The sequence below is a fragment of the Columba livia genome, chromosome 2 (assembly GCF_036013475.1).
Source record: "Columba livia isolate bColLiv1 breed racing homer chromosome 2, bColLiv1.pat.W.v2, whole genome shotgun sequence".
In the NCBI taxonomy this organism is placed as follows: Eukaryota; Metazoa; Chordata; class Aves; order Columbiformes; family Columbidae; genus Columba; species Columba livia.
Window position 1 is genome coordinate 32,007,938 of NC_088603.1, and position 11,386 is coordinate 32,019,323.

The 11,386-nt window shown below is 36.4% G+C and overlaps 1 protein-coding gene across 2 annotated transcripts; it reads right to left on the minus strand.

Moving 5' to 3' along the window:
• Positions 1-397: 397 nt before the first annotated feature.
• On the minus strand, positions 398-11,053 carry AGR3 (anterior gradient 3, protein disulphide isomerase family member). 2 transcript variants are annotated; one of them, XM_021299058.2, is made up of 9 exons: positions 10,735-10,977; positions 9,280-9,343; positions 8,163-8,307; positions 5,895-5,958; positions 4,578-4,630; positions 3,855-3,931; positions 3,528-3,591; positions 2,420-2,503; positions 398-1,673 (listed from the first exon to the last, which is right to left on the minus strand). In XM_021299058.2, the coding sequence occupies exons 3-9, from the start codon at positions 8,266-8,268 to the stop codon at positions 1,624-1,626; spliced, it is 498 nt and encodes a 165-aa protein (XP_021154733.1). In that variant the 5' UTR covers positions 8,269-8,307; positions 9,280-9,343; positions 10,735-10,977; the 3' UTR covers positions 398-1,623. The 2 variants fall into 2 exon arrangements, with proteins under 2 accessions (XP_021154733.1, XP_005510999.1); XM_005510942.3 differs by lacking the exon at positions 9,280-9,343 and having other exon boundaries at positions 10,735-11,053.
• Between the last annotated feature and the right edge of the window lie 333 nt (positions 11,054-11,386).

An 11,386-nucleotide genomic window follows, 5' to 3' on the forward strand; every position in this document is an offset into this window, starting at 1 on the left:
TGATTTCCTGCCTGAGTTAGAGCAGAGGTTGTTTCAAGCCAATGTCTTGCGTGATCCTAGCTGATGTTGAAAGTGAATGTGAGGAGGTAAAATACATCCCTGCAATATGACAGCAAAGACCCTCCATTTTCCACCTAATCTTTTGCTGATATTTTAAATCTACCATATTCAAGCACTTCCTGTTTTGTGCTGTGCTTCTCCCCAAAGTAAATTGTCTCTTGACTCTACTTTGAAAGTGCTGTCATGGCCACCCTCTGTCATCTCTGGCAGCTGCTCACATCCCTTCTCCAGAACATTCCTGACATGCTCAAAACAGGGTATGCCCACAGGCTGGGAGATGTTGCCAAATCTGGAATAAAAACGGACATAAATGAATAGAGCTAAACACAACTCAAAGGAATGTGGTAACCGGTTTAATGTTTCTAGCATTTTCCTGTAGGTTAAAAAAACATTTAACTGACTATGAAAATAATAGACTGCTAATGACTAATACAAGATTTTTTTTTCCTAGTGTACAGGTCATTTATCACCACTCTGTTGGAATATACTCTTATATCCAAATTTTACATAGTTATGAAGATATAGATAAGCACAATATAACTTGTTCATGACAAATTAATACTAGGTATTGTAATTAGCAAAGCTGTCCTGCAAAGATTGTTCCTTCATCTTTTATATCTGTATTTAGACAACATCATAGGATGTACAAATCTACTCACTAAGCTGCCACTGTCATGAAAAAGAAGGAACGACCTAGGATGAGCTTCACATGACTTCAGTGCCAATTCAATGAAAAGACCTAGGACAGACCTGCTCATTTTTCTCATACCAGGCTTTACAAGCATCACTAAGCCTCAGGAGTGGAGTTCTGGAACTATCTCCTTCCATCTCTCTTGCTTCACTGTATCTTTATAACAGCAAAACCTGTAGCTGCTATTTGATGGTTATCACCTGAGACCACATGCTCAGTGTGAAATGTCTGTTCTGTTTCAGCTATCAGAATGATAGTTGAAGAATTATACAGAAGAAAGCTAAGCCCAGATCACTGTTGTTTTTTTTTTTTTTCTATATAAGCTATTCCAAAATCTATAGAAAGGGCCTTCCTGTCTGATTTGCTAGCAAAGTTTCTTTTCCTTTATTGAGAAATCAGTGCATAAATCAGAGTTACATTAGTGACTTGCAAGCTTCTTGCAATAAAAAATAAACATGAGGAGCTGAGGTACAGCTGGTAACTTATATAACAAATTGCAAATAGGCATAAAAAAGATTGGTTATAACTCTTGGTCATAAGTCATAGCTGACTTGTCAACATCATAGTTGGACTGATAAAACACAACTCAAAGTTGCTGCACCTTAAACCATCGCTTTCAGTTATTAGAATAACTAATTTCAAAGTGTTTAATAGATTTATCCTCTTGTTTTTCAAATGGACATGATAGTCTTTCTGTGTTTATTTTTCAAATGGTACATATAAATTTCTTATGAAATCTGATATATCAGAGTTGCATGGTAAGAGTTCAAAATGCTAGTAGAGACAGAGAGGTTAACTAAAATGTTTTAAAATGTTAGGTTTCCTAGTGCAGCTTCACCTCGTAGAGGCTATGGTCATTTCACTGTTACTGGTTACAGCTCCGTCTGAATGAGGCGTAGTGCTTTCTTCATGTTCTCTATTACTGAAAGAAAAATAAGTAAGAACTGTAAAAAGTACATTTGTACAATTAAAAAACCCACCTAATTTGATTTGTAAATTGTTCACACTGAAATTAATTTATGGTCACAAGTTATATTTTAGGGCTTTTTATTGTGAAGATTCTGGCATTCATACCAAAGCAGGAAGTAAAAAGTTCCTTGAATCAACATGTTTAACTTAAAGGGGTTTGACAAGGCCCCTTTCAACTTGCTCACTTCTCAACAGCAAGCCTGATAATCAGATGTGAAGTGCATATTTGTGGTGAGATACCGCACTGGTGTCAGATAGATTGCATAGAGAAAGGACTAGCTCAACCTGTAAAATCACATTCCTTTCTGAAATATGGGTGCTAGGTGGTACCCAGGTAACCATCAGCATTTCTTTTCTGATTCTCTCCCACCACTGGCTGTTTACATTGTGAAGTTTGGTACATTTGACTTTCACCATTCTCCAACAAACTGCTCAGATCTTGATCCTGAAAGTTATCACCTGTGATCTTTCAACTTGTCTTACCTGAGTAGTCCTAACAAATTCAATGGGACAATAGGTGTGCTTAAGTGTTTTGCTAGAACAGGTTAGACCATTATAATTTTTTGCAAATGCTCATACACAGTCCTTATTCATTACTTTGAGATCTTAATGGGTTCACACACACAAATGATTGGGATGGGGTGTATCTGGCTGCTTACAATGTGAAAAGCAAAGTAACACAATGAAGAGGGCACTTACAGAACGGTATGTCTTGTGGTTCGTAAGTGTAAAGCCGGTTGGAGTATCTTCCTGTGATATCAGCTCTTACTGTGAGAGATGGGTCTGAAAAAATAATTGTATTAAGCACTACTTTCCATTCCCACAACAGCCGATGGTGATGTGAGAGTTGATACTTTGACAGCCCTCTTTCTGAACTGTTCTGATTTCATCAATGAGGTAATTACGAGGCTGTTACGCTATGTTCCAACTAACAGCTCTGGAGAAATCCTGAACAAAAGCTAATTTTCTTTTTCATGTAATACAGCTATTTTAAAGTGATAGATTACACATACATATCCTGTTTTACAGGTTCTGGGGTTACATCAGAGAAGGGCATTTTGACTGGATGCACACACAGCGAGGGTCATGAATACATAATGAAATACTGGTGTGACCTACCTAGAGTCTTCAGAATGAAAATCTTGTGATTCTTAATATTTCCATAATAGGAGCAAGTTGTTGTGGACATGTATTCTCGCAGTTCCCTTTCCAAGCTTTTTGTTAACTGACTCCTGTCACTACATTGCTTCTCAGAGTGTGGGCTTCATCTCACCTAACTATGGATGCCACCACAGAGCTAGTCACTCTAGACTCCCTGTACAGTCAATGAAAAGGAACAGGCACTCTAGGACATGATTCATCCAATGTATTCCAGAAGTCAGCTTCATGATAGAGTAAACAATTGCTAAAATGGCACTGACTATTGACTTGCTCTGTGGTCATGTCCACACTGTAAACACCTACATTCAGTCAAATATTTGACTGTTTTCAGTGAACTTTTGCCTTATAACAGCTCTAGTAAAACGCATGGAGAACAAAAGCCCAGACACTAATGGACACTTAAGTATCTTGCTCCCAAGCGTTAATTAGGAACTGTTCAGAACATATCTGTAACCTGAGGGTCAAAGCCTGCAACAGAGGGAGAACTGAACCTAGATCTGCCAAGATTTAGGCTAATGCCATGGTAATGATAAATTTTGAGCTTTTTTGGTTTTTTGAAAAATGAATTATTTTGATGTTTCCAAAGGAGGACACTGGCATAGATTCAGATACCACATCTTTGAAGATACATAAATATTTTACATACCTACAAACATGATTCGAGGCACATATTGTCCATCAGGTGACAGGTTTTTATCTGTGGTTTCATGCTGGCAGAGAAATTAAAGCTAATTATTAAAATATTTGTGTAAATTTTGTTGAAGTAGTACCACCTGTGAATAGTCTTGTACCAGAGGACAAAACCAAAAAGGTACTACTTGTGTGTGTGTATACACATGCACAGATTCCTGTACTTACATGGTACTGAAATGCCAGAGACATTTAACTAAAATGACATGAAAAAGCAAGACAAAGAAAGAGAAAACACAAGCCAAAAAAAGATACAAGTCAAATCTCCCCAAACCCTTCATACCATGAGGTTCAACATAACGAAGTTATTTTGGGCCATTTCCTGTATCTCTTCATTTTCTGCAAAAGCTTTCTTCAGTGCTAGAAAAGACACGGTCATTTTCAAGTCCATCTCAAATACTGCTTTTCCTTCTGCATTTAGGAACCACGTTGGCTGGAGACTGGCCACATTGTTCCTGTCTCTGCTGATTCACATTCCTGAGGAGACACTTAAGGGCTCTATCACTGCTTTTTGTTTTTTTGACCCATGTCAATACAACCTCCCGGCTATGAAAATGGAAGCTCTCTTCTGTTATTTATGAAGCTTGTCTCAATGGATACCATGTCTCAGCTTGACAAAAGCGCATTATTCTCAGAAAATTCTTAATAGATTGATTTCAGCAGCCCTGTCCTCATCTCCTTCTCTAGTTACCAGTTCAGGAGAGCCAAACAATATTAAATCTGTTCAATGAGTCAGTAGCAAATCTGGGTCTCTTAATTTAAACTGACGAGTGCCACATTAGGGATAGCAGGAGAGCAAAACTCAGTATTTTTCATGTTCTTTTCTGGGTAGTTTCATAGTGGAGTTTTTATAAGTAACAGTAATAAATTCTTAGCTTTTCAAGTATGTTTTCATTTGCTTATTTCTTTAAATAATTTTAAGTAAGTGCAAGGTAAATACATAGCCAAGTGCAGATTCTTATAAAAATATTCACAAAATGTTAACGCTCAAAAATATCAGAATTACCTTGGCAGTATTGACAGTCTTCCAAGTGATGAATTACCATCAGTGGCTTGTTACTTTATTAATAATAATAAAGCATGTAGTTAGATCATTTGACAAGTATTTATCTACAAGTATTTACCTACAGTAAAACCATACAGGCATTCTGTAAAGAATTATATTTTCAAGCAAGGGAAAAGAACATAAATACTTCATAAAAGAAAGAAATAGTGAAATAGAGTTTCTCTATCTAAATGGGTTTTTTAAAGTAAGAAATTCCATAAGAAAGAAAAAAAGGAACCATCATAATCTCATTCCTGGTTAGCATATAATGAAACTGAAGAGATTTTTAGTATTGCCTAAGTGTGAAGTTCTCCATGAGTAAGAAAATAAAAATAACCTGTATGAACTGGAATAACATATTTTTTTAAAAATTTGGTTTATCATCAAATACTTTCCGTGAAAAGTTTCACGTTTTTTTAAGCTTTTTTTGAACAGATATACAGTATTTTCTTTTTCTGTAAATATTTTGGTAAAAGTATAAAAATTTTCTGGTTTTGGATGTCAAAACATAAAACAATTCTGTTTATTTGTTCTTGTGTTTTTTTAAACTACTCTTACTGTTCAGTAAATCAGTTATTAATGATTGATCTGCTATCACTGTCAAGAGTTGTTCAGTTCCTAGGCATTTATACATAGGGCACATGAAATTAGTTGCCTTTTATTTTAAAAATAATTTGCCTTCAATTTAACAATAGCTTACGCCACATTATTATGATCAAAAATGAACTGTAACAGAGATTTAAATTAATACTGTTTTGAATTCTCAAATGTAATTTCAGCTGGATCCCAGAGAAGATTCAAATTAGAACTTTAATTTCTACCAGGACAGTGAGAAACTGTGAGTACATCGTGTTCATATGCCAACTGATAAAGTGTTGGGAAAACATCAGAGGCAGCAGATCACCATGCAAGAGCAAATGTAGCTGATTTCCAGCTGTTGATTAAGGAAGTAATCAGAGGAAGAATGGCATATATATCTATTAAAAAAATAGTATTTAAAAAATCATCATATCTATTTATCATTGCTTATTCAAATGACAACACTGCTGTTGTGACAAAGAAATAAGAGTGTTAAACGCAGAGTTCTCTATCAGCCCATAACGTTGCTTAAGAATCATAAGACCCTTGCAACAACTGTTATTTATAGACACTATATCTGTTTTATTTAACTGGGTGGTCTGCAGATGACTAGCTGCCACTGTGTTTCTCTGTTTTATTTCATTATAGCATATTCAGACATGACTGTCTGATTAACAACTTTGCCTTTTAATCTCTTACCTTTTTTTTGCTTGATAAAGCCCTTCTTCGTAAGTTTGTACCCAGGTAATTTCATCTCCCCATCCTAGAAATATAACAAAAGGATTAACTGGTGGCCAGGTAAGTAATTCATAACAAATTACTTTTTTTATATTTATCAACAGTTGTACACAAATAGGATTTGTTTTTCTTTGTCAGGCAATGTTTCCCAAACATTGTGAATATACTAATTCTGTATCTCCCAAAAGGTGCTCTGAAAGATTAAAAAAACCCACCCAAACCAACCCCCCAAAAGCCTCAGCTGGTTGAATATCCAGTTCAAGTCCTCTAGCAAACCTGTTAGTTCTCTTTCTCTTTCTCAGAGGCCACTGAATCAGCACCCAAATAATTTGTATCTTTATATTTTCTGCTCCATATTTAATGTAAACTCTGGGGCTTAAAGAGAAAGCTTATAAAGGTAAAAAAATAAAACATGACAGTTCAAATAAGATCAACTTTAATATGAACATTGTTAGAATATTCCTGAGTTTTAAGCTTAACTCTTTAATTTCAAACCCTGGTGTTGCAAGTACTTATAATTTAACAAAACAATGCCTGTTAAACAAAAATCTCCACCTAAGAAACTTCTAAGGAATCATCAGCTTCGTAGCTCATCCGTAGCTGGTGACACACTGATCTCAAAAAGGAAATTGTCCAGTTGGTTTAATGCTTTCGGATCCCAAAGATGCCAGCCCCTGTGTGGTAGATCCCTGCCTCCCAGTCAGTGTTACTCCATTCATGACGGCCCCCATGGGAATTGTAGAACAGCTTCTGAATCTGGACCAGGTTAAGGCTCGTTTTCTTCTGTGCCAACTGGACAGCGCTTGGACCAGCCCTGGTTACGCAGAGATTTGCTGTTAGCTTCCTCACGGGACAATCACTTGTGACACTACCAGGTCATATCTTCTTTCAGGAGAGTGCCTTTGATTACAGATCTGTCTGATGATGGTGGGTTCTGGCGTGTAGACCAGTGTGTTTCTAGCCCTGGCAGAAGTTAGCTGCTGATGTAGGTAGCTCCGCAGAGGAGTCACCTATGGTCATTAAGCAGTAGGTTTAAGTGTTCACCTTTAATCTGTGAAAATTACAGGTAAAGCACTCAAGGCATCCCAAAAGGCCTGAAATCAGAATTAGAAAACTGATACCTTCTGTGAGCTTTTTTTCCTCCCCAAAAATTGGCAGAATTGAAGGGATTTTGTTATATTCTTTTGCATTTAAACTTAGTGGGAAAAATAAAACCTGATGTAGGCAAGAGAGGCAATAGATACCAGATGTGTTATAACCCTTCTCCAGGGATACCACTTATAAGAAGTGATTTGCAATTTTTCTTTGGTTAGTTCAGATGTTGCGTGATTTTGTCCAGTGCTCCCTGAGCAATGAGGTTCAGATGGGACCTCTGTGACAGGTGGGCCTTTGCCAGTGGTTTGTATGGGAAGGTCTCAGGGGTGAGCTGTGGGGTCTGCAGGCTTGGCACAGCTTGCAGAAGAGGCCAGGGAGGGAGTTCGACATTTTTGGGGATGAATAGGCACGAAAGGAGAGGGAAGATGGAGAAAAGGAAAAGACCTCGGTAACTTAAGTCTCAGTTTGTATGTCTAAGGGTTGATCAGGCATAGATAACTTAAAATAGATTCTTTAGTTGGCATCCAGGTGCAAAATTATGCACCACAGGGAAAGGAATTATGCACTGCAAAGCATGACTCTGACTATCTGATGAAAAGCAAAAAAAACAAACCCAAAAAGTAACGCTGAAAAACCCACCAGTAGCTCAAACTGTTTTTTTTTTTTTGTGTGTGTATAAAAATGGGTCTGTAGAAAAAAATTTCCATAGCAACTGAAGTTAGCAATCTGTGTTTCAGTAATTAACAAGTTACCATAACAAATTATCTTTTAACTGATACATGAAACAGTATTGTTTCAGTCATGGTCTGACCCTGATTTGAGAGACTCAGTTTAGTTTGTTGGCTTCTGCTAGGTCTCTGTGGGTTGTGTAAATTATGTAGGTTATATGGGATGCCCAGCCATATCCTTAAGAACAAACTGATGGAGTGAAACAACATGAAATAAGAAGATTCACTACTTAGAGTGTCACTTAAGGATAGAGAAACACACCCCAGTAAGTATATATATATATATATATATGTGTGTGTGTATATATATATATATATATATATGATTTCAGGAAGTTCCTAAATTAAAACCTTTGCTGACCTGTATGGGAAGATTAAGAGATAACATAAAGTAAATACACAGTACCTCTTGACAGTGTTTGAGGTATTCTTTTTTCCTTTTTGATTGCCATTGCAAGGTTGGAAGAGACTGCAATTAGCAGGAGGGACAAGGCCAATGTTGAATGGAGCATTGTTTCTTTGAGAAGATCCCTTTCAGCTCAGCAAGAAAACTGGAAAACAAAGCAACAGCTTTAGTCACATGGATTCATCACCTGGTGCAGTGTCAATCACTGTGTTAGTAGTATCCTAGCAATCTATACTACAGAAGTAGTTTTGGTTATTTCTATAAATGCCTTTGGAGAAAAGTGCAAAATGGAAGTGCTTATTTTTATCATGCAGTACTGCTTTCAGCTGCCAAAATTGGGCTGCAGGGGACAGTCGTCACAACAGTGTGATCAGGGCAACAAAGTTAATTTCAGTTCATTTCTGGTCACCCACGACTTTTTTCTTATGAGCTAGTACAACATTGTAATACTGGACCATGAAAATTTCAAGACAGTGCTATTATTAGTTCATTCTGTTGTTTTTTTAATTTCAGTGAAATGCAGCAGCATGGGTTCTTTTTCAAGGATAGTAGGTTTTTTTTGGTCAAATGATGTCTCATGATATCCTCCTCAATAAAACAGGAAAATTGACAAGTATTTGCCTCCAGATATAATACATGTTAAATGAGCAAATCCCTCCTGAATGTTGAAATTGCCATCATTTTTTTAGCCTGCACTCTGTGAGCCTGGATGCTAAAGACTGAGATAAATGTCCAAGAAATTTCCAGCTGCTTCTCACAATGAAAACTCAAAAACTTTCCCCATTATCCATGGCATCTTAAAACTGATTTTCAGCTCAAGTCCTGCTTAATAAGACAATCCATCTGTGCTTCTGGTTACTTCCAGTATACTGAAGATGTTTGCTTCGCTTCCTGACAATGATTATTATAAGAAATTCAATAACTTCTCATCTTGATAGAAGTTGGAGAAAAAAGTGATGGCTGAGGAAAGGCATTACAAAGCCAAAGTTTTTAACTGCTAAGTCTTCTTTCTGCCCAGTACAATCATCTGCAGGCATGAAAGCTCAGATATTCAGGTGGATACCTGATGATTTGAAGTAAGTGAAAAAATATAATACATGTAGCCTAGGATACCAACCTAGTCTGTTCTCTCTGGAGATTCCACTTTTCAAAGGCTGAACTTTAAGCATTACCAGGATGACCTGTTGAGAAAATGCTTTGACTTAAAAAAAAATAAAATAAATCCCCTGAACCACTTGTGCCTATATTGGCAAAGAAAATTTCAACTTTGAATTTTAAAGTGATATCCAATATGGTATTACAGCCCTGAACACTGGCAAAAGAAGATGCTTCGCTATTCTTAGGACAGAGAGGCATCAAAAGTGCAGCTTTTCTTCTTACTTCAGTAAGTTCCTCAACATTACTAACATTCCTGTTAAACAGTTCAATTTCTGGTGAACAAATTCAGTACCACTTCCAGTAGCTGGCAATCTCAATCCAACAAAACCACTCTTTTCACATGACTTGAGAAAAATTTGCACATTAAAATGCACAAAATTTTAGAAAAAACCCCAAAGTATTATAGTAAGATTTCTGCATTTCCGAAAGTTGCTAAAATAATTAATATATCCATTATAATATTTTTCTCCTCAGTCTTGTGCACAATGGTTCCCTTTCCCCCAACATGGCATCACAATTCTAGAGTTGTTCTTTGTTTCACGTACTTTCCTCTTTAGGCTTGTTCATGTTAACTACTGTTGATTGCATTTTATAAGGGAGTCTCCTTTGGAGATTATTAATTATGCACATTAATTTGATGGTTGGAGATTGTGGATATTTAATAAGAAAATGTGAAGTTTTCCAGTGTTTTTAACTTCTAGTTAATTCTGAGGGATGAGGATTCTTTGGTGACAAAAATTCCATTCAAATTTTCCCTATTTCTGTACAGACCACTAAATTCAGTCAGCAAAAGCAGATTCTTACGCCCTACTACTACATTCCTAACAAATGAGTGTTTGTAGCAACTATATGTGAAAGTTAATAACTCTATTTAGTATAAGTTTACCTATTAGATGTTAACAATAAAATTTAGCATTTATATTAACGAGTTAGAATGCTATTTATGGCTTTGAAATCACACCAGATAATGTCTCTATAAAGTATGGAATGGAATGCCTGGTATGGAATGCATGAATAGGGTCTTTCTTTCATGATGTATTAATGAAAAAAATCAAAGTGTAAATCTCTTCAAGTCACAGGATTAATTATCTGAAGATTAAATAATTGATCATCATCCTATTGAAAACCAATAGGGTTTCAGTAGGATAATTTATGGAGCTGTAGCTGGAGGCAGCTTAAATATTCTGAATTTTTTATGTTACATGATCCAGTGTTAGTTAATTGATTAAGAGGAAAAATGACAGCCAACACCATATAAATTACCTTCATCTCTCTGTCAGAACAAATGTTTTGCTAGCTTATCTCTAGGCATCTATCATTTGTCTTTTTCATCTAACTAGGTTTGTAATGCATTTGTCAACTGAACCTTATTGCTATATTAAAGGAAAGTTAAGAATGAGAAATATTTGCTTACCAGCAGCAGCCGATTCTCCTGATGGAAGCTTCTTTTTCATAAACTGGTCACTTAAACATCAGTGTGGTTTAAGCATAGAACACCTGGGCTGCCCAGGTCTCTGTGTAGCAACAACAGCACTTTCACCTGGGAAAAACTGAGACGAACCTTTTAGCTGAAAACGAAATTCACGGGTTTCCACCCTCCCCCTTCCTTTTCTGCTGTCCTTCCAACATTTGCTTTTGTGAGTTCCCATGCTTATACACTGAATCCTTGAACTTCTCTTCATCTTGGCTTGTATCAGGTGTCTTGTGTGAGGACTGGAAATAAATAGTGGCTTATGTGTGTCTGCTACTTCCCCCTCAAACAGCTTGAATCTGGCTTATGTCCAGTGAAAAAAGAAACCACCAATGAAAGCTGGAACTGTAGGTGCTTTTGTTCCCAGTGAATGACTAGGTTCACTGGTGCTTGAAGACAGGTATGAACCTAATAGGAAAACACAAGGTTTACTTTGTGTGAAGGAATGTAATTAACAAATAAAAGGAACTTTTTTTTTTTTATGGGGAAATAAAAATCCTTGTTTAAAGAATATGGTTTAAAGTATCTGATTATTGCTTTTCTGAGTTGTAGTTTAAAAATGATCTGATTCTTTGGACGTGATGCTTGATATAAT